Consider the following 24,943-nt stretch of genomic DNA (forward strand, 5'->3'; position numbering starts at 1 on the left):
CTTAAGAATTCACAATCTAAATCTTACTTTCAAAGGAAAATTTTATCTGTAATATAACCAACTAAGTTCTACAGAGAAAGGTAGTTTTCTTGCAAGTGTGGAAAAGGCTGCTATTTTGCAAGAATTACCATCAGGCCATGGACACGCTGAACTCTGATTAAAGTTTAAAGCTAGAACATATCATGATCATTGACAGAATCTTAGAGAAGACTTTTTTAAAACCATAAAAAGACTGCTGAGAAATAAAACTAGAAGGGGATTTCTTAATACTCTTTCTTGTCAAAACAAATGTAAAGCAACTAAATGCGGTTTTGATCGTAGCATAAGTACACCAGTGTAACATAAAAGTAGCTTAAAACAGTACCTTCTCGTAGTCCAGCTGAATTCCGAGAGCAATGATAAGATATTTGTAGGAAATCTGCAACACAAAAAAATGACATTTTAGACCAGGACCCAAAAAGTGGCAGCCCAAGGGCTGACTCAGGCCCCAAATGTGTGTGGCCAACACTGCGTTTCCATTTTTTTACCGTGACTGACTTGGGGCTGTGGGTAGTGGGCAGGACAGCAGGCAGGGATGCACGTTCCAGTTTGCCATCATGCCCACCGTCCTCTGCTGCCTCACACCTCACTGCTTCACAAATATTGTATAACCTGCCTGGCCTCTGGGAGCTCGAGACGCCTGTATTTTTACACAGTGGAGAACGACAGCAAAGAGGCCACAGTGCTTCCCTAGTGCTTGTGTTAACACAACATTTTTCATGTTGAAGAGTGGGAGGATGACTTTCAAATCTTAAAACAATCAGCTCTCTTTTTTTTTTAACATCTTTATTGGAGTATAATTGCTTTACAATGGTGTGTTAGTTCTGCTGTATAACAAAGTGAATCAGCTATATGTATACACACATCTCCATATCCCCTCCCTCTTGTGTCTCCCTCCCACCCTCCCTATCCCACCCCTCTAGGTGGTCACAAAGCACAGAGCTGATCTCCCTGTGCTATGCGGCTGCTTCCCACTAGCTATCTATTTTACATTTGGTAGTGTATATATGTCCATGCCACTCTCTCACTTCGTCCCAACTTACCCTTCCCCCTCCCCGTGTCCTCAAGTCCATTTTCTACTACGTCTGCGTCTTTATTCCTGTCCTGTCCCTAGGTTCTTGAGAACCTTTTTTTTTTTAGATTCCATGTATATGTGTTAGCATACGGTACTTGTTTTTCTCTTTCTGACTTACTTCACTCTGTATGACAGACTCTAGGTCCATCCACCTCCCTGCAGATAACTCAGTTTCGTTTCTTTTTATGGCTGAGTGATATTCCAAAAACAATCAGCTTTCTTTAAAAGCTATCAGGCAACTTGTGAATCCCAAGCAAATCTGACCTGTCGTATGAATTGGATCAATATCGTAACTGAGAAACTGCTCTTTTGAGGGTCACTGAAAAGGATGTGTGTGATATAACCTACCTGATCTTGTTTAATGATCTGTTTGGAATTTAAAACTCCTCTCTTTAAATATGGGCATTGTGCTTACCCATGCTGAGGGCAAAAGTATCCATATTTATTGTGATGGAAATGGGGGTTTAGGATCAGAAGGAAGACAAGTTGAAGCACAAGAGTGTAAGCAAGAAGGATGTAAAGTGAAAGGACTTGCCTAGAAAACTGGAGAATGACTGCCGTGACAGGAGCCCCGAATGGAGCCACAGGTGGTCACTGCCACAGTCTTGTACCAAACAGAGAAGCACTTGTGTTATACAGCAGCAATGTTCTCCTCACTACATCGAACGCGCCTAGAGGATAAAGGTTATGTCTTGTTCCCTATAGTCCTAGAATCTAGCACAGTCACTAAATTAAAGTGAGGAAGTTGGTAATGCTTGTTGGATGAAAGGATAGGTGGATGGCTGATTTCAGTTGCTTGTGAAAAATACAGTTTATCAAAGTGGACAGATAATATATACATCTTCACCTGTATGATTTGCCTACCCATAGAGACCGGGTGCCCTTAAATTCCTTGGTCTGTAGGAAGGTGTACCAGGCCCATTAAATGGCTGAGTGAACTGTGTTGAGTCTTCAGGGTGTGAGGTCAGAGATGGCATGGGGTCTGGGGGTGGTGCCCTACAGGTAAGACATATGCATACTGTCAGCAAGAAAAGCCATTGGTTTGTGCCTGCCTTGATGGTTCTATTAGAGCATAATATTGATTATTTTAAGGACTAGTAACAGACATGCTTAAGATTATGAAAAATAAATAAATAAATAAGGGAGAATAAACCCTAAAGTAGCAAACAACACAAGAAAGCCTCAAGTCTTTTGAATGAGTTCAAGCTTCCAGGCCAGAAGACCTAACTCTAAGGAACTGCAAAAACTTGTAGACAAAACTTTTGAGCAATTTCAGAGAACAGTGCAGACCCCGCTGGAAGGCTAAATATGGGCAAGTGTTCTAATTTTATACAGGGGATGGGGGAGGTAAACTCTGACACTAACAATTTAGTAAATAGGATGTTTAAACATTTCAAACTTCCAGGCTCATCTACTAAATAGATGTCTCGTAATAATTTAGAAAAAGAAAAGCATCAGCATGTGTTCACAGACTGTAAACCTGCTTTCCATCAGTCAGCAGTCAAATACTCTGCGGGCACAGGGTGGATACTCAATAAATATTTCCTTTTCCTTTTTTCCATGTACTCTTTTTTTTTTAAATAGATCTTTATTGGAGTATAATTGCTTCACAATACTGTGTTAGTTTCTGTTGTACACCAAAGTGAATCAGCCTTATGCATACACATGTCCCCATATCCCCTCCCTCTTAAGCCTCCCTCCCACCATCCCTATCCCACCCCTCTAGGTCATCGCAAAACACGGAGCTGATCTCCCTGTGCTATGCGGCTGCTTCCCACTAGCTATTTTACATTCGGTAGTGTATATATGTCGATGCTACTCTCACTTCACCCCAGCTTTCCCCTCCCACCCCATGTCCTCAAGTCCATTCTCTATGTCTACATGTTTATTCCTGCCCTGCAACTAGGTTCATCAGTACCATTTTTTTTTTTTTAGAGTCCACATATATGTGTTAGCATACGGTATTTGTTTTTCTCTTTCTGACTTACTTCACTCTGTATGACAGACTCTAGGTCCATCCATCTCACTATAAATAACTCAGTTTCGTTTCTTTTTATGGCTAAGTAATATTCCATTGTATATATGTGCCACATCTTCTTTATCCATTCATCTGTTGATGGATATTTAGGTTGGTTCCATGTCCTAGCTATTGCAAATAGTGCTGCAATGAACACTGGGGTACATGACTCTTTTTGAATTATGGTTTTCTCAGGGTATATGCCCAGTAGTGGGATTGCTGGGTCATATGGTAGTTCTATTTTTAGTTTTTTAAGGAACCTCCATACTGTTTTCCAAAGTGGTTGTATCAATTTACATTCCCACCAACAGTGCAGGAGGGTTCCCTTTTCACCATACCCTTTCCAGCATTTATTGTTTCTAGATTTTTTGATAATAGCCATTCTGACCGGCGTGAGGTGATACCTCATTGTAGTTTTGATTTGCATTTCTCTAATAATTAGTGATGTTGAGCATATTTTCAGGTGTCTCCTGGCCATCTGTATGTCTTCCTTGGTGAAATGTCTATTTAGGTCTTCTGCCCATTTTTTAACTGGATTGTTTGTTTTTTTGATATTGAGCTCCATGAGCTGTTTGTATATTTTGGAGATTAATCCTTTGTCTGTTGTTTCATTTGCAAATATTTTCTCCCATCCTGAGGGTTGTCTTTTTGTCTTGTTTATGGTTTCCTTTACTGTGCAAAAACTTTTAAGTTTAATTAAGTCCCATTTGTTTATTTCATGTATTCTTTAAAAAATAATAACAGCAACATTTCTTGAGCATTCACTCTGTACAAGGCACTGTTCTGAATGTTTTACATGCTTTAATTCATTTAATCCTCACAGCAACCCAATGAAGTAGGTATTGTTAGTAGTACCATTTTACAGATGAAGAAACTGAGGCACTACTTGATCACAAAGATTTACTGAACACCTTCTATGTGACAGATATTGTGCTAAGTCCTGGACATACAACGCTGAACAAGAAAGACCCAGTTCCTACCCCGCCAGGAACTCAGTCTAGTGGGCAAGACAGACATTACCAGATAATCACACAAATAATTACTAAACCACAGAATGCTGTGATGGCATGTCAAGGGGGAACCTGACTAGTCTGGTAGATCAGGGAAGGCTTGCCTGAAGATGTCATCTCTAAGCTAACGATAAGCAGGAGTTAGCTAGGGGAAGAGGTGGAAGCAGCATGTGCAAATGTCCTGGGGAAGAAGGAGGCCAAGGTATTTGAGGAAATGAGAGGCCAGTGTGCTGGAGTAGGAACAAGGAAGAGAATAGAACCAGGTTAAATCTGGAGAAGGAGCAAGGACCAGTCTACACGGGGCCTGGGGGACACATTCCAAACACACAGAACTCTGAATCAGGGAAAAGTCAGAGACACAGACACACTGAGGCTGGATTTCAGCAGTACCCTCACATTGTAAATAGGATAGGAAAGTGTAAACAAAGAATGGAAATGATTTGGTAAATTTTTTAATATTTTCAAAGAATATTGATTGATTTATGTAAGCTAGAAAAAAGTTCTCTAGGGGCATGTTAAAGAATTAAAACCTTGAACTTAAATGAAACCATCATGGATAATGGCAAGGAAAAATTGCTAACTGGATGTCTGAATCAAAAATCTAAAAGATCCAGGCAGGCTGGGAGGGTGAACCAAAACCAAGAAGAAGAGACATTGTATGTAGATTTCTGATATCTGGCTATGGAATACTTTTGCTTAAAAAATCTCGGAGAAGAGTCTCACCAACTAATACCAACTTCTTTCGCAGCCCTAAAATAAGACTCTACAACTCTCCCAAGGGTCTAGGCCTTAGATGTCTAAGCAGGACTCAGAAGTGAGAGCACCTCCAAGTGCCTCTCATTCTCAAGAGATAAGACAAGTTTATGTTCCTTAAGATACACACAAACCCAATCACAGAGGACTCTGAGCTATTCCTATAATGCAAAGGGGTCTGACTAGGAGGCAGGCACTGCTGTACCAAAGGGGGATGTGTATTAGAAGATACAAGTCCGCTGGTCCCGTGATCTGGCAGCAGACTGGCAAGGGAAACGAGCCCCAAAACTCAATCTTGTGAACTGAGAACAATCTTGTGTTTAATCCAGTCTGCTCTCCTGGACATGCTGGGGAAAATATGGAAGCGTTTCAACAGGGAGAAAATAATATATAAAATTTTTAATTTAATGTAAATAAATAAATATGTCTGTATATATTTTAGGATGGGGGATGCTTGACTTGACAGTAGATCATGTGAAAAAAAGACCCAGTGGTTTGAACTGACCTCTAGCCCAGCATGAATCAGCACTGTGATAACTTGGCAAATGCTAGCTTGGATTCTATCTAGTTGTGGGAGAGAATGTCCCACTCTTTTCTGGGCTGTTCTGTAGTGTTGGCTACTCTTCCAGGCACCTCTAGGGGCCACGGATCATGGGGGCAAAACAAGCCAGATGATGTCTCAAGCAGGGTAAAGAGGGTAGTGAGAGGGCTGGAGCTCATGAAATCTGAGGAAAGCGGAGACAGGAGGACAAGTCTACCTGAGGAGAAGACTGACACAGACTCTAAGAGCCACCTTCAAATAGTTGGAGGGTTTCTCCACAGAAAAGAGAGAAGGCTTTCTCTCCCACACTACAGGAAGAATAAGGGGCAAGAACAGTATTATGGCTACTATCACCCTGGAGGCCCAAGAAAGGACAAAAAAAGAGGTTACGGGAAGGTAGATTCTGACTCATTAAAGGCAGAACTTTCTTATAACCTGTCTGTCTATAAAAAATGAAGAGGGATAACTTGTCAGAGAAGTCCCTGGCCCTGGAAAGTGTAAATACTAACCTATTTTAAATTCAACCCCCTACCCCACGTGCCTCAATCCCAGTAATTAGGCTCTGTTTTTTTAAATGAATATTCATCACCTTCTAACACATTATATAACTTATCATGTCTACTGTTTATTGTATGTCCTCCTCCACTAGAAATATAAAATCCAGGACAATAAGGATTTTTGTCTGTTTTCGTTCACTTGTATATCCCTAAAACTGTACCTAGGTTATAATAATGCTTAATAAATATTGAGGAAGGAAGGAAGGAGGGGAGGGAGAGAGGGAGGGGAGGGAGGGAGGGAGGGAGGAAGGAAGGGGGGAAGGAGGGTTGGTTCAGGGTTGATCAGGGTTCAGGGAAAGGCTGCAAACAATCTCTGAACTCCTTGAAATTAAATGCAAAATTAGGTACATATATGCATTTTCTAGACTGGGCTACTTAAGATCCACACTCAGAAAGACCCATGACCTAAGGAAAGGTTGAGAATGCCTGGAGCCAATGGTCCCTGCTTAGAGCAAGGGGTTGGATCTGAAAGATTCCCACCAACTCTCAGATTCTACAGTTCTGTGAAAATGCTGGAGTGCCCAGTCTGGAGGGAACCGGGTCAGGATATTAAGGCCAATGATACCCTGGGGGCCCAAGAACCATGGGAGCCCGGAACAGGCCTGTGCGGCACGATGGCTGTCCTGGGCTCAGCAGCAGACGAGGGGACACGATGCCCCGATGGCTCCTAAGCCTGTCTTCTCACCGTCCTGCCCTCATCCCCTCAGTCAGACACAGGGGCTGCAGTTGCTGAAAAGCTGTGATCCCTGTGTGGTGGGAGGGGGAGAGGAGACTTCTAAATGGTGCCGAGCAACCATGAGCCTCAAGCCGCAGCAGCAGCAATTCTCAACCCCGGCACTACCGCAGTAACACAGTTCCCTAACAGCTCTGGCCGAGCTCCCCAACGTGTGACTGGGACGGATACTTCCCAACACCCCCTTCCTCTGCAGGACCAGGGGTCAGATAGAGAGGCTGGCTGCTTCAAAGGAAAAAGGAGGGAGGTACCTGGTATTTTCACACAGAGCAGTAGTATCTGTTCAATAAAAATTCAGGCATATGATACTGTACCAAGCAATAGGACAAACAGTGGTGTTCAATAAATACTTGTCTTCGTTGTTCATTTATTAATTCAGCATCACTCAGTCCTTCCGTCTATCCCATCCTCCGTTCCCCACACGCCCTCCCATCTCACGCAGTATTCAGCACACACACACACGCACACACGCACATGTATACCGCCCTCTTACCATGAAGCTGTCCAGTTTGATAATGGCTGTGCGTTCAATACAAGCCCTCAGGTTAACAAAAGCCAAAGGACAGTTACCTCCTTGTCGTTGTCTGTGTGGATGCAGTTCTTGTCTGGGTTCAGATCAACCACTCTAGCTTTGATCCACTCTACACCAGATGGAATCACACTCGCTGTGGGACGGCCAGATGAGGCTAATGGTTTGGCACCAGCTCCCACCAGGGTCCAGATTGGCTGGTAGAAATGTCTCTAAGGAACAAAGTATTTGGAGATTCATTTCAACGTGAGGCCGATCAAAAGGGTCATAGCTAAAAGTACATGAGCTAGACTCTCTCAATTCCTCCCTCCAGACCCTTGGAGCATCACAGAGAAAAGTCTCCAGAAGGTTAGTCTTCCCGCCACCGACTCCACTGATGTCTCCTACTGTGTTAAGCTCTGAAGGGCAGTCACCTACAAAAGAATTCTGCCAAGATCAGCAAAAAAAGCCATAAACTATCTTTAGTGAGCACTGTATTATTTATTGCTTAAATAATACAGATTTAAGATTTGGTGTTTAACATGTACATGTTACATATACATGCATATAAGCACACACACATTATTAATCCATTTATGTGCACGGATATAAAGAAAAAGTAAGCCCCAAAACCTAAATATGGCTCCTCAGAAATTTGTGAGGTAAGTCTGAAAAGTTTACTGCCACTTTGGGGATGCTCTAAGCTTCATTAACTTCCCACTGTGTTTCCCAAGCCCATGGGGAGGACTACAGACATCCCCCATCAGCACTAGGATCCCTCTTCTCCTTTCTCAGAGGCATCAGATCCTACCATGATACCAAAACTTCCAGTATTTTCTGGAGTTCTTCTGCTTCAGATGGTCCACTCTTGATCTCAGCTAGTTGTGAAAGTTCTAGGCTCGGGGCCAAAGGGCATATTGGCTTAATGGTCTCTGAGAATTCCAATGCATCCATGGAGTAGACCAGGGGACCAAGAGATCTCAACATTGTCAAAATGCCTCATACTGGCCAGACAGAATTGCCCACACCCCCAGAGAGTGAAGAGGACATGAGGAACAGCTCTGCAATCTCCCTATAGCCGTAATGCATGGGATCAAAGATAAGGGGGGCAGAGGCCTCCAGTTGTGAGAGCTCAACGACTTCAAGTCCATCTTGAACAGAAAAGGGAATGAAAATACAAACTCGGATTATTTTTTAGACTGCAAACAAGCACGAGCTCTAGCAGTCACTAAACCAGACACAGGAGGGAAAGTGGCAAAGGCCTGAGCCGCTGGCAGCTCCTGCGACAGCCCCTGTCACGCACTTCCTCACAGAGCGGGACAGACCCCATTCTGGCCTCCTGAATTGTGTCCAGTGCCTTGGAGGGGCCTGTCTCATCACAAAGAGTAGCTCCACCGGGAGGCCTTCCGTGCGTTAGCTACAATCCACCACAGGCCACCTGATACAGCTCTCAGACCACTGTCATTTCAAATGTTGTCCCTGAATTAAAGTCACTTTTAAGAGGAAATAGACAGAGAGGGCCCTCCAGTCTCCCCACAAGTCACAACCTACCAGTTGGAGATTGCAAAAAAGCCCTGGGCAGCCTCGTTTGGTACTGGGAAGACTTCCTGAAAAGGACCGTGCCTTTCTTGCCCTACCCTCCTCCACCAAACCGGCACCAGATCCATTTTGCTTTTTCCTCCCAAAGATACAGCTTCCCACTGGTGCACACCCAGTTCCTTAGGAAACATTAAGCCAACCGCCAAAATGCTTGACTATTTTTTGAAGCTTTGGACAATCTTAAAATATTTTTCATGAAATAGTGCTTTACAAACACTTCCCAACTTCCCTCCTCGTGTCTGCTAGCTTTTTCTGCTTTATAATCTGTTTATAATCTCTTACACTTATATTTCTCAAACCCACTGACACCTTTTCAGTGGGTTTTTACCTTCCCCCACCCCCCCCCCCCCCCGCCCCTCAACTCATCACCCTTTCTCCAGACTGGAACAGGGAAAGGAAGGTGCAACGGCCACTGATTTTCCTCTGGACATGAGACTGAAGGTGGAGGATGACACGAGTTGAATTGTTTCTCTCCAAAAAATATGCTGACGTCCTAACCCCAGGACCTGCGATCGTGACCTTATTTGGAAATAGGGTCTTTGCAGATGTAATCAAGTTAAGATGGGGTCACGCTGGATTAGAATGTCCTTGACTCTCTAATGTCTATCCATCAGACTGTCTAACGTCTAATCCAATGACTGGTGTCCTTATAAGTAGGTCACGTGAAGACACTAGAGCCACACAGAGAGAAGGCCATGTGAAAACAGAGGCAGAGACTGGAGTGATCTACAACAAGCCAAGGAACACCAAGGACTGTCCACAACCACAGAAACTAGGAGAGAGGCATGAGACAGCTTCCCCTTCCCCCTCAGCCTTCAAGGGGAGCATGGTCTTGCTAACACCTTGGTTTTGGACTTCTAGCCTCCAGAACTGCGAAAGAATAAATTATCTGTTGTTTCAAGCCACCCCCTTTATGGCAATTTGTTATGGCAGCCCTAAGAAACTAACAGAGAGAAGAACATAAGCCAAGAGATCTGTCCTCGCTCTCTCCCTCCCCCCACCTTCTCCCAATTCTTTTGGACGAACTGCTTTTTATGCCCAGAAAGAGAAGCACTAACCTGGGAACATGGTGGCCTAGGCATGACAGTCATCCCCAACCCAGCCCCTAACCTACGCATGCATGTGCACGACACACACACACACACACACACACACACACACATGCACTCAAAAGGGGGAGACTTACCTCGCTGGGCTCAATGATGGCCACATTCTCTGCGCCCACTTTCCTCTTCATGCGGGCAGCCATGGTGATCCCACCACTGCCCCCACCCAGCACCAGCACCTCATAGTGGTTCTTGGCTGCGAGGCTGGCCCCTGTGTGAAGCTGAAGTGGTTTGGCCTGCTGACAGCCCAGCCTGAGGAAGCAGGCAAAGAGTCGGACACGGGCGCCAGACACCACAGCGGCCAGCGGGGTCATCTTCAGGCTGGATCAGGCTAGAAAGGAACAGATAAGGCTCTGTGTAAGGAAGGAGCCACTATGGGACCAAAGCATTTTCATTCACGGAGGGAGGGGAGGCTGGCATCTGGCCGGCTCTAGCTGGTTGCCGCCGTTTCAACACCACCTTCCCACCTGGCTGTGGTCAAGAGCTTCTTGGGAATGCTCCACAGATGGCTAACAATTGGCTAAGCTTTCCTCTTCTCCCTTTCCTCCTCCTTTCGGGACATCTCAGACTTTGAACCAAGTAAGTCTCATCTTTTAAGTTCTCCTCATAATGTGCCTGTACCTCTCCTTGTCCCTCCCTAAAGCTAGGGCATCATCTACGGTATCCCGCTGTCATCCTTCTCCTCTCAGGCACATTCCTCAATTCTTTCTTTGGCTTTTCAGTCCACCAAATATGTATGAGTCTACAGATAGACATCTGAACAATCCCTTGCCACAAAGGGCACCTGAGACCTTGCTGAAACAGAAATAGTCCAGCAAGAATCCCACCTTCTCTGTAGCTCAGAGTTCAGGCCAAGGTAATCAGAGCCTCAGCCCCACTAAGAAGTACCCGGATCTGCCTGCCCAGCGACACACGATTTAAATCACTGGCTACAGACACATAAGCAAAGGCCCTCCATATCTTTGGCAGTTTCAACCAGATGATGCAAAAGCCATAAAAGGAGCCCTGCCTGGTATCATAAAGTTATATTTTATGAAAAGAATCTGCATATGCTGCTGACCAGTCTTTTATTATAGCCAATTCGGTAAATAATCTCCCCTTTATAGTTTTTCCAAGAGACACACTTTACCTTTAGGAAAAGGTGTTTCTGCTCTGAGCAGCTGGTGCTTTGGCAGTGAGGAAATGAAGGCGTCTCAGAAACTGGCCTTGGCGTCATCCCATCCATAGATCCGGCCTTACATCTTGGATACAGTCTATTTTATAACTTGAGGGGTCCAGACCAAACTATCTCCCTCCCTGCGTATTACAGCACCCCAAATTCCACCATCAAGCTCATCCCTGTGGGTTCAACAATGCTCCAGGAACCGTTTATTAAAATGCAAGTACCCAGCTGGGGGATAACACTTCTAGCTGCTAAGTTCACTAACTTCTTAATGGGAACAACTTAATTATATGACTTCCCCCGCCAGTGGAGAAGAGGAAGGCTACACGAGGGAATTAGAGAGAGCTGGGAGGGAAAAACGCTATGAAAGGAAGAAAGAAGGGCCCTGGAGGAGTGAGAAGGAGGGGCCGGAGTGATGATTTTAATTAAGATTAACTCTACTCCAGTGTTTTGGAACCCCTGACAACTTCCTCAATATTTCAGATCTGAAAAGCAACCCAGAGCTGGGGGGGAGGGACATGGGGGCCACAGAAAGTGGGGCAGGCTCATACACTGTTGCCACAAGTTTAAATCAGTATGACCCTTATAGAAAACATTTCCATCCTTTGACCCTGCATTTTCATTTCTGGGACTCTGTTCTAAGGAAGTAACCTCTAATACTTAAGAAGACAAACCTTTACAAAGATATATCTCACATATTCATTCATAATACGTTCAACCCTGAGTTAACTGGTTTGTGGATTGGATCTGATTACGTCCTGGTTACAGAAAAAACAACTGCAGGTTCCACACTGGCCAAGGAAGGCTCAGGCTCCAGACTATTCTAACCAAGGCTAATTTATGATTACTTCTCTTTTAAATATGGGGGGGGTGTGCGGGGAGATGGGCAGGAATAGCCATCTGCATGTTAAAACTTTGGGGAAGGGGTAAGTAAAATATGGTTACACAAGATGACCTATGTAGTCTTTTCAAATTATGTTTACATAATTAGTTTTCCAGAATAATTATGTTATGATCAGGATATAAATTGGAATTACAATATGAGCTCAACTATGTAAGAGAAAGTGTATTTTAAAAAACAGCAAAATGTTAACACTGGGTAATGGTTCTTCTCTGGGTTTTAGAATAATGGGTGATTTTGACTTCTTCTGCTTTTCTGTATCTTATAAAATATCTACTGTACACATATATTAATGTTATAATAATGAAATCTATTTTGATGACAATAACAAACATGTACTAAGTCCTTTACATAAACATTTAACTTGTGAGATGGCTGTCATTATCATCCCCATTTTACAGATGATAAAACTGAGGCAGGGAGCTCACAAATGGTGGACTGTGATTTGAACCTGGGCACTTTAGTGCCAGAGCCTCTGCTTTAAACCACTATATCTATTATCTCTATCAACAACAACAAAACAGTGCTTACATGATAATCTTAAATGAAAAAAATCCAGATATCTTTTCCACACTTCCCACAGAAGGGAAACCATTTTTTGCACGGTACTGACACCTAAATATTAGCAATGTTTTGATAACACTATAATTGATTTTTTTGCCTCTTCTTTACATGTGCTTTTCTCACGTTTTCTTTAATGAGCTTTAAATTTTAAAAATCACTCAATTTGGTTTTATTTGTTTGGTTGGGTATTTTGTTTGTTCGTTCTTTGTTTCTTAATCATTGAGGAGTGGAGGAAATCACCAAGTAGGATATTGCTGTTTGCTAGGGAAGAAGATATTTTATGGTGAATAGACAGTCATCACATCCTGCCTTTGTATATGTCCACAGAGCAACGGAATCACAGCAAAACTCCTCGCTTGCCTTTTAGGGAAACCACTTTTTCATGGTCCTGACACAACATCTTAACTCCATGGAAAGAGTTACAAAATAATGATCTAAAAGGAGGCCTGGCTAAGTTTCTGATTTCCAGCCACGCCATCTGAGGCTCTTCAACCTGCTAATTCCCTTCCAGCCTAATACCCCATGGTTCTCCTCTTGAAAGAGGAAGAGGTTATGCAAATATTTCCTTCATTCGGCCAAGAAGACTAGTTCTGTTTTATTTCAGCAGTTACCCGTAGCCTATTTCTGGATTCAGTGTAAATAAACACAAAGTCCTCTGAACCAGTTCTATCAACTTCATTAATAACAGTCATCAAGCAGAATATCCTGGCCTTTGCAGTCAAATTTCACTTGTGAACCATAAACAAAAATTTCACAAACATAAAAGAACGTGTTAGAGGAAATGTTCCAAGTTTGAAAACACTTGAAAATCTCAGAAACACTCTCATTCTAACAATGTAATGTCGTCCTCACTTTCGGATCAGAAAAACCAGAACCACAATCTAATGCTATTTGTGGAGAAGGTAGGGCATGATACAAAGTCAAAGACCAGAAAAAACCCAGGACAATAATGCATAATCATAATTTTTTAGTATCCCACTTTGGAACTGTGGTATAATAAAATATATATATTTGGACTTTATTCCCCGTTCATGGTACAAAGCTCCTAAAACCCTTGGAATTTCCTGGGTGATAGGAGTTGTTATTCAATAGCAAATAATAATAAGGAGCCCCTTTCAACCATAACTGTTTATGTTAATGAAGAGACTCAGGATGGGACCCCTAGATAGCTTCACGATGGAGGCCGTTCACCAGAAAGACCAAACATGTCATTAGAGGGTTGGAATTTTCAGCCCCGCCCCCAGTTTCTATGAGGAAATGGGGCTGGAGATTGAATTCTATAAAAACTCTTGCACAGGGGCTTCCCTGGTGGCGCGGTGGTTAAGAATCCGCCTGTCAGTGCAGGGGACACGGGTTCAAGCCCTGGTCCAGGAAGATCCCACATGCCGCGGAGCAACTAAGCCTGTGGCCACAACCACTGAGCCTGCGCTCTAGAGCCCGCGAGCCACAACTACTGAGCCCGCGCACCGCAACTACTGAAGCCCGCGCGCCTAGAGCCCGTGCTCCGCAACAAGAGAAGCCACTGCAATGAGAAGCCCGCGCACCGCAACGAAGAGTAGCCCCCGCTCTCCGCAACTAGAGAAAGCCCCCGCGCAGCAACGAAGACCCAACGCAGCCATAAATAAATAAATAAATAAGTAAAATTTAAAACAACAAAAAAAACCTCTTGAACAATGAGATTCTGAGAGCTTCCAGGTTGGCGAACGTGCTGAAGTGCTGGGAGGGTGGTGACACACCCAGACAGGTCATGGAAGCTCTGTGGCACCTCCCACCCTCTCCCCCCACCCCACCCCACCCCATACCTTGCCCTACGCATCTCTTCCATTTGGCCATTCCTGAGTTGAAATAAGCTTTATAAGAAACTGGTAAGCATAAGTGAAGTGTTTTCCTGAGTTCTGTGTGTCATTCTAGCAAATTATCAAACCTAAGAGGGCATCCTGGGAGCCCCAAAATTTGTAGTCAAGCAGGCAGAAGTGTGGGTCGCCTGGGATGCCATTTGCAGCTCTGGGATCTAACATCAGAACTGAATTGTTGAACACCCAGTTGGCGTCAGAGAACTGGTTGGTGTTGGAAAAGACATACACCTGGTGTTAGAAGTAGCGTCAGAAAATATCAACAGGAACCAAGAGAAATTTCTGACATTGACCTAAACCAAGTCTAGAGCAACAATCAAAACACCAGACAATTGAAGGAAGCAGGTCACACAATCTTAACCAGAATGAAAAAAAAAGAAAAGAAAAGGCCAAACTTGACCCTGAAGTCAACAGAAAAGAAATAAAAAACCTCTGTCAACAAAATAACTAAGGAGCATAAATGTAAGTCTCTGAGTCTCCCTAGAAGGTAGCCTGAAACACATCTACCTGTTAGGTTAAGAAATAAGAATTACCCACTAAGGATGCAGAAGAATGCAGCTGCTTTCTCTCTACCCTCTTACAAGGTGAAACACACACTTTTTAAAAGAATCAATAAATAGGGCAAAGTTAACTTTCATTTAACAAGTGGCACACTTATTTAATTGAAGTAAATGTATTTCATATAACAAATACATGTCCTAGTTAAATAACGTCATGCTTTTAAGTTAGATAAAAATTCAATTAATGCTACATCAATTGAGTGCTTCCTTCAAAGAATCAAAATAAATGCTTTGTTATAGCTGTAGTCTGACTGAAGTAAAATCCCTGCTGATTGAAAAATAAGACAGCCTGCTAGGCATCTCCTACTTACATCTCTGGCTGCTGACTCCAGACCCCCTGGTCCAGACAAGTCTCTGGGACTCCACACCTCTCACAGCCAGCCTTTCTGGGACAAGCCGCAGACTGCCAGTGTCGAGAGCTCCCTAATCCTATGCCACGTGTATGCCACTCACTGGGTGTCAGCTAGGACACTTGGCTCAGTTCAAACAGAGCTGGCCTCTAAACAAGGATTATTCAGAGCATCTTAATGAAAGACCCATCAGGCCAGCAAGACTTAGTCCATCTTTCAGCTATTTTTGCTCTTGAGGAAACAGGGGGTCTTTGTATGGGTCACAATTGTCTTATCTCAAGCCCATGCCAGGCTGGGCCCTCATTGCTTTCAGTTTCAATAACTACAAGGCCAACCTTTATTATATCGTCTTCGTACAAAACTTCAAAAATCAAAGAGGAAAACAGACAACGAACAGCCTCCACCTCTCACCACCCACCCGGTTCCTCCTACCTGACCTCTGGGCCTCCAGCTTCCCAGCCAAGCTTATGCTGAGCTGTCTGGATCCCTGTGGGTCCTAGTCTCTGAGACACAAGTGAACCTTGTCTACACAGCATGGGTTGGGCTTACACCTAGTGCCCAGGTGGTAAGACTCCTGGAAGGCTCTTCCTCCTCCATTAGCTCCTCCCCCTTGGGCTTGCTGGGCCTTTTAACTTAAATCAGCCAAGGCTATCATCAGTTATTTACATCTCTCAACAAAATTACTTCCAGAAGACAGGGTACAATAAGAAAAAGTAGGGAGAAACTATCATAATAATAATAGCTAACATTTACTGAGTGTTTACTAGTTGTACTTATGCTGTCTCAGAGACAATAACTTCGTAAAGAGGGTGTTAGTATCCCCATTTTACAGACGAGAAAATTGAGGTTTAGTGTAAAGTTAGAGCACCTGCCTAAGGTCACCTCACTGATTGAAGAGCAGAGTTTAATTCAAACTTACTCCTCAATTGAGTTCTCACAGTGTTAGACCTAAGAGATAATTCAGGGAAAATGCCTACCAGCTGAATTTTATTTAATTCAAATGTAAAGTAGCTTATGCCCCAGGGAGTGAGTTGAGAGGGAATATATGATATTAAATTTTAGCTTACTAAAGAAATTGGAAGAAAAAAATTTAAGTTTTTTGGGGGATGAGTGAGGTAGAATAATAGTATTGATGTAAGTTTTTATGGGCCCTTAAATTTTTAAAATACTGGGATTCTTGCAGTTTAAATGATTTGGAATTTGCTCAAAAATATTACAGGAGGTGAGTAGGTGGGAGTGTAGATGACATCAGATTGGCCATGAGTTGATAATAATTTTTTTTAATTGAAGTATAGTTGATTTACAATGTTTCAAGTGTACAGCAAAGTGATTCCATTATATATATATATTCTTTTTCAGATTTTTTTTCCATTATAGGTTATTACAAGATATTCAATATAGTTCCCTGTTCTATACAGTAGGTCCTGGTTGTTTATCTATTTTACATATAGTAGTCTGTATCTGTTAATCCCAAATTCCAAATTTATCCCTGCCCCCCCTTTCCCCTTTGGTAACCATAAGTTTGTTTTCTATGTCTGTGAGTCTACTTCTGTTTTGTAATTGTAAATAAGTTCATTTGTATCATTTTTTTAGATTCCACATATAAGTGATAGCATATGTTATTTGTCTTTCTCTGTCTGACTTACCTCACTTAGTATGATAATCTCTAGGTCCATCCACATTGCTGCAAATGGCATTATTTCAGAGTTGATAATAATCTGAAGCCAATTTATGGATATATATATATGGGCATTCCTTGTGGTAATCTGTGAATTTTTGTATATGCTGGGAAGTTTCCTCAATAAAAAATTAAAATGAACGAATGAATGAAACAGCAAAAACCAGAAATCAAAAAACAGTGTGTCAGGGTGGACATTACCTTTGCTCTTTAGTCACTGAAATGTTAAGGTCTAAGCATATTTCAAGTAATAGCAAGATAACAGAAATACAAGTAGTAGCAACACAATTATAATACTTCCCTCCCATGTGCCTAGAGCTTTACAATTCACAGGACCCATACCTGAGTCTACACTGGAGGTATTGATACCACTTTACAAATGGGAAAACTGAGGCTCAGAGGGCCGAGGTGATCTTCCAAAGGTCACTTGAATCTGCAGCAGGGTCAGAGCTACAGTGAGTCCTTTCCATGAACAGCAACTTTTTCTGAATGCCCTTTGGAGCAGCAATGCAGGCATTAGCGGGAGCCTGCAATTCAGAGGTGGAGAGCTCCCAGTCTGGACCTTCTCCCAGCTCTGGATCTCAGGATGACCTCTTTGCTGGGGCCCTACATGCCATCCCCCAGAAGGGCAGCCCTCCAGGCAGGGGCAGATTCAGGTGTTATGGGCAGTGAAGCCTATACAAGTTGGGGACCCAAAATTACAAATACAAAATTAGATAGTTAATATTAATTTTGAATGAGAAAACAAGTCCAAGTAAATGTCTGGATCCTTGGTGAGTCAAGACCCTTCTGAGATCTCTTTTAGGCAGTTTATCAGAAACATAAGCATAATGCTTTCTGGTTATAACCTGGCTACCCCTCCGCTCCTGGAACTCCCAGCACCCACAGAGACCTGTGCAAAAGAGAGGCCCTGAAGCTTAAACTTCATTTGCTTCTGGGTAAATCCACCTCTAGTGCCTACTGCACTCCTCTAGGGCACTCTGCCCGCCCACCCTTCTGGGACTCACTGAACTGGCCTGGGCCCTCCCTCTACCGGTTCTGAGCTCTGCCAAAGCCCCTCCCACCCCTTGCCAGCATACCATGCCTCCTTTGGACAATCTGAAGCTGGATCCTGATCCCTATTGGAAAACTGGCTCATCACTGTACCATCTCAGACTCCTATGTGCCAGGCACTGTGCTAGGCACTAGAGGTAGACATATCCCCATTTCACCAGCTGAAAAAAGTGAGGCTCCAGGAGACTGGTTACATCAAGGCCACACAGCCAAAAAAGGACAAAACCAGGATTAAACCGGAGTGGATGGAAAGGAGAGAGGGAGAGAACCAAAGCAAACATCATCCCTTTCCCTGTTATACAAAGGGCACTCCTGGAAATTGGCTCACACCATTATGGAGGCTAAGGCCCAAGATGTGCAGTCAGCAAGCTGGAGATCCAGGAGAGCCAATGGTGTCGTTTCAGTCCAAAGGAACAGCAGGCTCAAGACCCAGGAAAAGCTGATGTTTCAGTTCAAGTACCAAGGCAGGAGGAAACCAATGTCCCAGGTCAAGGCAGGCAGACAGGAAGGGTTCTCTCTTCTTCGTGGGAGGGTCAGCCTTTTTGTTCTATTCAGACCTTCAACTGATTGGATGGCACTACCCACACTGAGGAGGACAATCTTCTTTACCCAGTCTACTGATTCCTCCAGAAACACCCTTATAGACACACCCAGAATAATGTTTAACCAAGTATCTGGGCACCTGTGGCCCAGTCAAGTTGACACATGATATTAGCCATCACACCCTCTGACTTAAACTATAAAAGGGCAGGTCCAAATATGGAAAAATCTCAGGAAGGAAATTGTCACTGTGACTGGATTGCCAGGAAAATACCAAACATTGCCCCCCAAATGCTATGGTTCCTTAATGTGATCTCATCTCAATCTGAAGTACATGCAAGTATGTAGGCATATTTGTGGCACTTATCAATGGCACTGAATAAGACACTTCATGAAACCTTCCTGGAGATATTTTGAATCCTACTGTGTTAATCATGTTTTTAATTTCTGTATTTTATGATTGTTTGACATTTGGGGGCTTTGTTAATCCTAAAGAGACTGCCCCTCTCAGGGCTAACCAGCTCCTAAAGACAGTAAACAACTCAGTCTAGGAGCACACTTTTGATAAGTAAGCCAACAAACCCAGAGTCCATACCTGAACCACTTCCTCTGTCTGGCTTTTACATTCCAGAAGGCAACATTCTTTTGCCCTAATCATCCCAGGACCAGACATCAGACAACTAGGGCAGCCCCTATACGCCAGAGCCCACTAAAATTATTCAAATTAGCCAATCCCAAACCTGGTCCGTCTGTTCCCCCTGCCTCATGAAAACCACATTACAGGTTTTCCTTAATTTTTCTGTCTCCTGACCAACCTGCATGCTTCCCCATGTGGCCCTGGTACATGGTGTACCAGGCCTCCCATTCCTAGGGAACTAGGAGTCAAATCTTTGTCCTTCATGGCAGTCATCTCCTGATGTGCTGGTTTCACCATGCCTGATTGAAAACAAATCCCAGGTACATTTTAATACACTACATTAAAGTGCATTCACTACTGTCCAGTCAGATGGAAGATTTTACATGTTTAACAAATTTTGCTCTACTCCTTCTCCTTACAAACTCGCTGAACTGTCAGGTGGCATTTAAAAAGCAATTTAATTACATATTACTGTCAAATGCTATAATTATGTGAGTGAGTGAGCCAAATTTTGCAACTAAATAACATAGCTACGGTATGATTTTTTAATGCAATAATTACTCCTGAAGAATACAGCACTGGGACGTCCTCTCTTTTGTCCCACTCTATCAATGTATTAAAACGAGATATCTTCTCCAACAAGGAAAGTTTTCACATATATTTTAGCCATTTAACCTTGATAAAAGAGAGGTGTCATCAGCCAGAAGTGCTCAAAAAACATCACCTAAGCTATATTTTTATTTACAGATTTATTTCCTACACAAAAGGTATGCAGATTAAATTACATTTAGCTATGCTAAATGTGCAATCATATCTTTATGGAAAGAAAGAGTTACATGAAATCTGCATGGCCACAATTCTGCTGTATCTAAGAATGTTTCTACAAGTATTCATTGAGTACCTACTACATACAAGGACCTGTGCAGATGGACAGAAATTTCCCCACCCAGTCCTGGTCCCATTCCCAGTCTATTTGCTTTAGATGCTAATGGAAGAACAGCAGAGCTTGCCAGTTACTGATAATGTAGGCCAATAATAAGGTGAGCCAAATTTCAGGGGAAAGGTGTTTGTTTGTTTGGTTTTGGCCACACTGTGTGGCCTGCAGGATCTTAGTTCCCCAACCAGGGATCAAACCCAGGCCTCCTGTAGTGGAAGCGTGGAGTCCTAACCATTGGACCACCACAGGATTCCCCAGGGGAAAGTTTTTTTAAGGTTAGAAGGTCTAATTTAAATATTGGAAGGTTAAAGGTAGTGAGATGTGTGTACATCTTTCCCTTTCTAGCTTGAGTAGGGATGTGTCCTAGTGCTTTGTGTTTTCCTCTATACTCAACAGAGTTTTTCTGAATGAATTAAGTTCTACCTTAATTCACTGTGTACACATCTGACATATAAAGGTATTGAATAAATCCATCCATCTGCTAATTCATTCTATGCTCTAAATGTTTGTGCCCTCCCAAAATTCATACAATGAAATCCTAACTCCCAAAGGTTATGGTATTAGTAGGTGGGGCCTTTGGGGGTGATGAGGTTATGAGGGTGGAACCCTCATGAATGGGATTAGTGCCTTATAAAAGAAGGTCCAGGGAGATCCCTCACCCCTTTTACTATGTGAGGACACAGGGAAAACACATTGGCCCTGACTCAACTATGCTGGCACCTTGATCTTGGACTTTCCAGACTCTAGAACTGTGAGAAATAAATTTCTGTTGTTTATAAGCCACCCAGTCTGTGGTACAGTAGTCCCTCCTTACTCACAGTTTTGCTTTCTGTGGTTTCAATTATCCACAGTGAACTGCAGTCCAAAAATATTAAATGAAATTAAATTTTTAATTTCAGAAATAAAAAATTCATAAGTTCTAAACTGCATGCCATTCTGAGTGGTGTGATGAAATCTCAGGCCATCCCGCTCCGCCCCACCTGGGACATCAACCATCACTTTGTCCAGCGTATGCTGCCCCTTAGTCACTTAGTGGCCACCTCGGTTATCAGATCAACTGTATTTCAGTGCTTGTGTTCAAGTCACCCTTGTTTCACTTAATGAAGGCCCCAAAGCACAAGAGTAGCGATGCTGGCAATTTGGATTTGCCAAAGAGAAGCTGTAAAATGCTTCCTTTAGTTGAAAAGGTGAAAGTTCTTGACTTAAGAAAATAAAAGAAATCATACACTGAGGTTGCTAAGATCTACAGTAGGAATGAATCTTCTATCCATGAAATAATGAAGAAGGAAAAAGAAATTCGTGTTAGTATTGATGTTGCACCTCATACCACCAAAGTTACAGCCCCGGTGTGATAAGTGCTTAGTTAGGATGGAAAAGGCATTAAATTCATACAGCAAGATATTTTGAAGACCACATTCACATAACTGTCATTATAGTACATTGTTATAATTGTCCTATTTTATTATTGTTGTTGTTAGTCTCTTACTGTACCTAATTTATAAATTAAACATTATCACAGGTATGCACATAGAGGAAAAAACATAGTATATACAGGATTCGGTACTATGCATGGTTTCAGGCATCCACTGGGGCGGGGGCAAGGGGGTGGGTCTTGGGACGTATTCCCCCACCGATAACAGGGGGCTACTGTGTTTGTTATAGTGGCCCAAACAGACTAAGACAATTACTGAGATCCTATCCTTCATTACGCCAGGAGCTGTGCTGGGTGCTGGGAAAAAAACCAGTGAACGTGTCACATCAGGTCCTTGTGCTGACGGAACTTACATTCTAGTGGAATGCAGTACACGTTAGCCCCTCACCGCCGACTATTATTCCCTTCTGAAGTGCCCCTTCCTGTTTCCTCATCTTAGCCGTGGCCCAAAGTGCAGTCCAAGTCGCAGCTTCTCTAGTCCCTCCAGCCCAGGTTGGTTCTACAAGTCGTGGTACCTGTCTTGCCCTTCTTGGAACCTTCTTGTGGTCACTGTTATTTGTTGGCATTTTGATGCATCTGTTTTCTCAGAGAGATTGAAACCTCTTGATGGTTGGAGACCCTGGTTCTAACTCTGGTCCCATCTATCCCCACAACACTTATCGAGTATCTGGGCCCTTCTTGTCAACCCTGGGGTCCAAACAGTTGGTGGCAACAGGCAGAAAACCTCTGCAGCCTACCAGGAGTGTAGCACTCTCTAGCCACCTCCTCAGGGACAGTTGCCAAAAAATGAGGCACCTGTATTTTCCACCACCTACATCATCTCTGGATTAGGGGAAGGAAAGTTGGCGTTGGCTTCCAAAAATCTGGGTTTATATCCCATATCTTAGATTTAACTACCAGAAGCAAAGTACAATGTAATCAGTATGAGCTAAACACCTTAGGTGTTTTGAGGAGAGAAGAAATAATCAATGAAAACTTGGTGAAACAGAATCTGAGCAGCAGGTAAAAGATTGGCAGCATTTGGACAAGCGGAGATGCTATGGGAGGGAACAGCATAGGTAAATGAATCAAAGAGTAAGCTACTGCCCTCCAGACCTCTCTCCAGCCTTCTCTGCCCTCTCCAAACCTGAGAGCTGACCTGTGAGGTGGGCATCAGCTGGCCTCCCTGGTCCTCTGGCTTCCAGTTGGATTCAGCCAGTGAGAGTCACCAGTAGATTGGAGGATGGGAAAAGAATGAAATTAGGATATTTATTCCCCAGACCCCTCCCAGCCAAGCCTCAGCTGAGCAATGCTGGATTCCTCCAGCTGAAGGCCTTGGCTCCTGTGGGGTGGCCTTCTCCTCAGCTACTGCCCTTACTCGGAGTTCTAGTAATCACTCCCTCTACTTGCTTCTTCAGGCTCCAAATCAATACCATTGCTTCACCACTCTTGTTGGTTCCCTCTAACCCTGCCCACATCTTTGTAAATAGTTGTTTCATTAAACCCTTCTTAACAGCACTGTTTGAGTGTGCCAAGTGTTTCAACAAGACCCTGACTAGTAAGCTGGGAAGGCCAACCAGATATGACTGCTATTGAGAGGAGTAGATAATAAAGAAACATCAGAGCCCAATTATAAAGGGCCATGCTAGGGAACTGAGGCTTTATATCAAAGTTTTCAGAACAGAGGGGGAAGCTTTGAGAAAATCAATCTAGTATCAGGGAGAAAATTAAATCAAAAGAGAGACAAAACCAGTTCTGGACCTCAGTTAGGAGACTAGTATAGAGGTCCAGGTATAATGATAAGGGCCTGATGCAGTGCTAGCATTAGAAATACAAATAAAGATCCAGATAAGACAGAGGTAAGGGAAAGAGAATGACTGAATGAGAGGTAAGAAGGGCCCCTGGGGGGACGGAGCCAAAGTTGAATCTAGGCAGCTAAAGAGAGAGGAATTGTGTGGGCAGAAACAGGGATGTCTAGGCAAGGGCCTGTCTGAGCTAGTTTGGGACAAGTTAGGGATTTGGGAAATAGAATTCCAAATGCTAGAATGAGCATGGCATAACTGTGGACAAGGAGAAGGGAGCCTAAGCTGGTGCCAACTGGGAAAACAGAGAAATAAGACTGTATAGGCATATTAAGTAAAATTTGAGGTTGGAAGCTTAATCCTAGACAATCGTAATCTCATCTAGGGGTCACAAAGTAGCAACATGCAGGCCCAATGCAGACCAGAGCTGTGTTTTGTTTGACTCACAAATTCTGCTTAAATTTTGAATTAGTGCCAACGTTAAAAATTTTGGATATCTTACCCTTGAAATTCCAGGTTATTGGCCCCTCTGACAACACTGAACCCACATTCTCACATGTCAACTCTCGGCTGGAGCTGAGCCGTCACTGCCCATATAGACCCTGCACAAGGTTCCCTCTCACCCAGCCCCACGTGGCCTACAATACTCCTTTGTTACTGCTCAGCCCTAGCTGCACATGAGCTGTGGTCCCTGCTAAAGGCAGTGAGAGTCCTTGGAAGTTCTTAAGGAAACTGAAGAAGACCCCCTGGGGGGAGTCGAGAGGATGACTTAGAGCAATTCAGTTGAGTTCAGCATTTTTGAGTGTTCACTATGTCCCAGGCACTGTGCTAAGCACTGCGGAACCTGGGATGAATAAGAAGAGTCTATCGTCACAGGGAAGACCAGGAATATGAAGGTCCATTAAGTGGCTGATTCAGAAATTCAGGCACCAGCAAGGGCTTAGAATAGACATGAGAACAGAGATGAAGGTGTGAATGCAAAACAGATGTTGAAGGAATTTTTGTGACAAATTTGCCACAGGGGATAAAGAAGGAAGGATGTGAACTGGGACCTTGTTCAGGTGGCTATACTGAAGAGACGGTGTAAGTAACAGTATTGGATTACTCCCGAGTGCAGTGAAGATCCAAAGCAGGGTGAGAGAGAAGGAAATCACGCCCCTTGAGGACCCTGAGAATGAAGGAGCCGAAGGAGGTGAGCCCGAGAAGGGATTAGGCAGGTGGCGCCCTTCCTCTCAGCTCACACCTCCCCTTGAATTCAGCAACTGGATTACTATTTTGTTAACAAATAAAGAAAATGGGGCAATCTTCATTTAGGCTTGCAGGGCCATGTTGGAACTCTACCTCTAGAGCTGTTACAATGCCAAATATTTGTTTAAACATGAAGCTGTGAAGGTAGTGCTCTAGTAGTGGACCAAGAGCAAATCGTCCAGGCAACAGAAACAATCCCGTACAGCTCCCTGATGATTCAGGGTTTAGTCACATTGGGTTTTTTAGTTCCCTAACTCTTTAGGGGGAAACTGTAGGAATTTTCTTTAAAGAATTACTGATTAAGAGTTA

The 24,943-nt window shown here is 43.4% G+C and overlaps 1 protein-coding gene across 2 annotated transcripts in view; it reads right to left on the minus strand.

Moving 5' to 3' along the window:
• The window catches only part of SQOR (sulfide quinone oxidoreductase), a 45,484-nt gene that overhangs the window by 14,754 nt on the left and 5,787 nt on the right, over positions 1-24,943 (minus strand). For both annotated transcript variants that reach the window (XM_036842561.1, XM_036842562.1), the window contains exons 2-4: positions 10,019-10,269; positions 7,296-7,466; positions 365-418 (exon numbers count right to left, since the gene is read on the minus strand). In XM_036842561.1, coding sequence (XP_036698456.1) covers positions 365-418; positions 7,296-7,466; positions 10,019-10,252 — 459 coding nt within the window. In that variant the 5' untranslated portion in view covers positions 10,253-10,269. The remainder of the gene's footprint in view (positions 1-364; positions 419-7,295; positions 7,467-10,018; positions 10,270-24,943) is intronic.

The sequence above is a fragment of the Balaenoptera musculus genome, chromosome 2, assembly GCF_009873245.2.
Source record: "Balaenoptera musculus isolate JJ_BM4_2016_0621 chromosome 2, mBalMus1.pri.v3, whole genome shotgun sequence".
Classification (NCBI taxonomy): domain Eukaryota; kingdom Metazoa; phylum Chordata; class Mammalia; order Artiodactyla; family Balaenopteridae; genus Balaenoptera; species Balaenoptera musculus.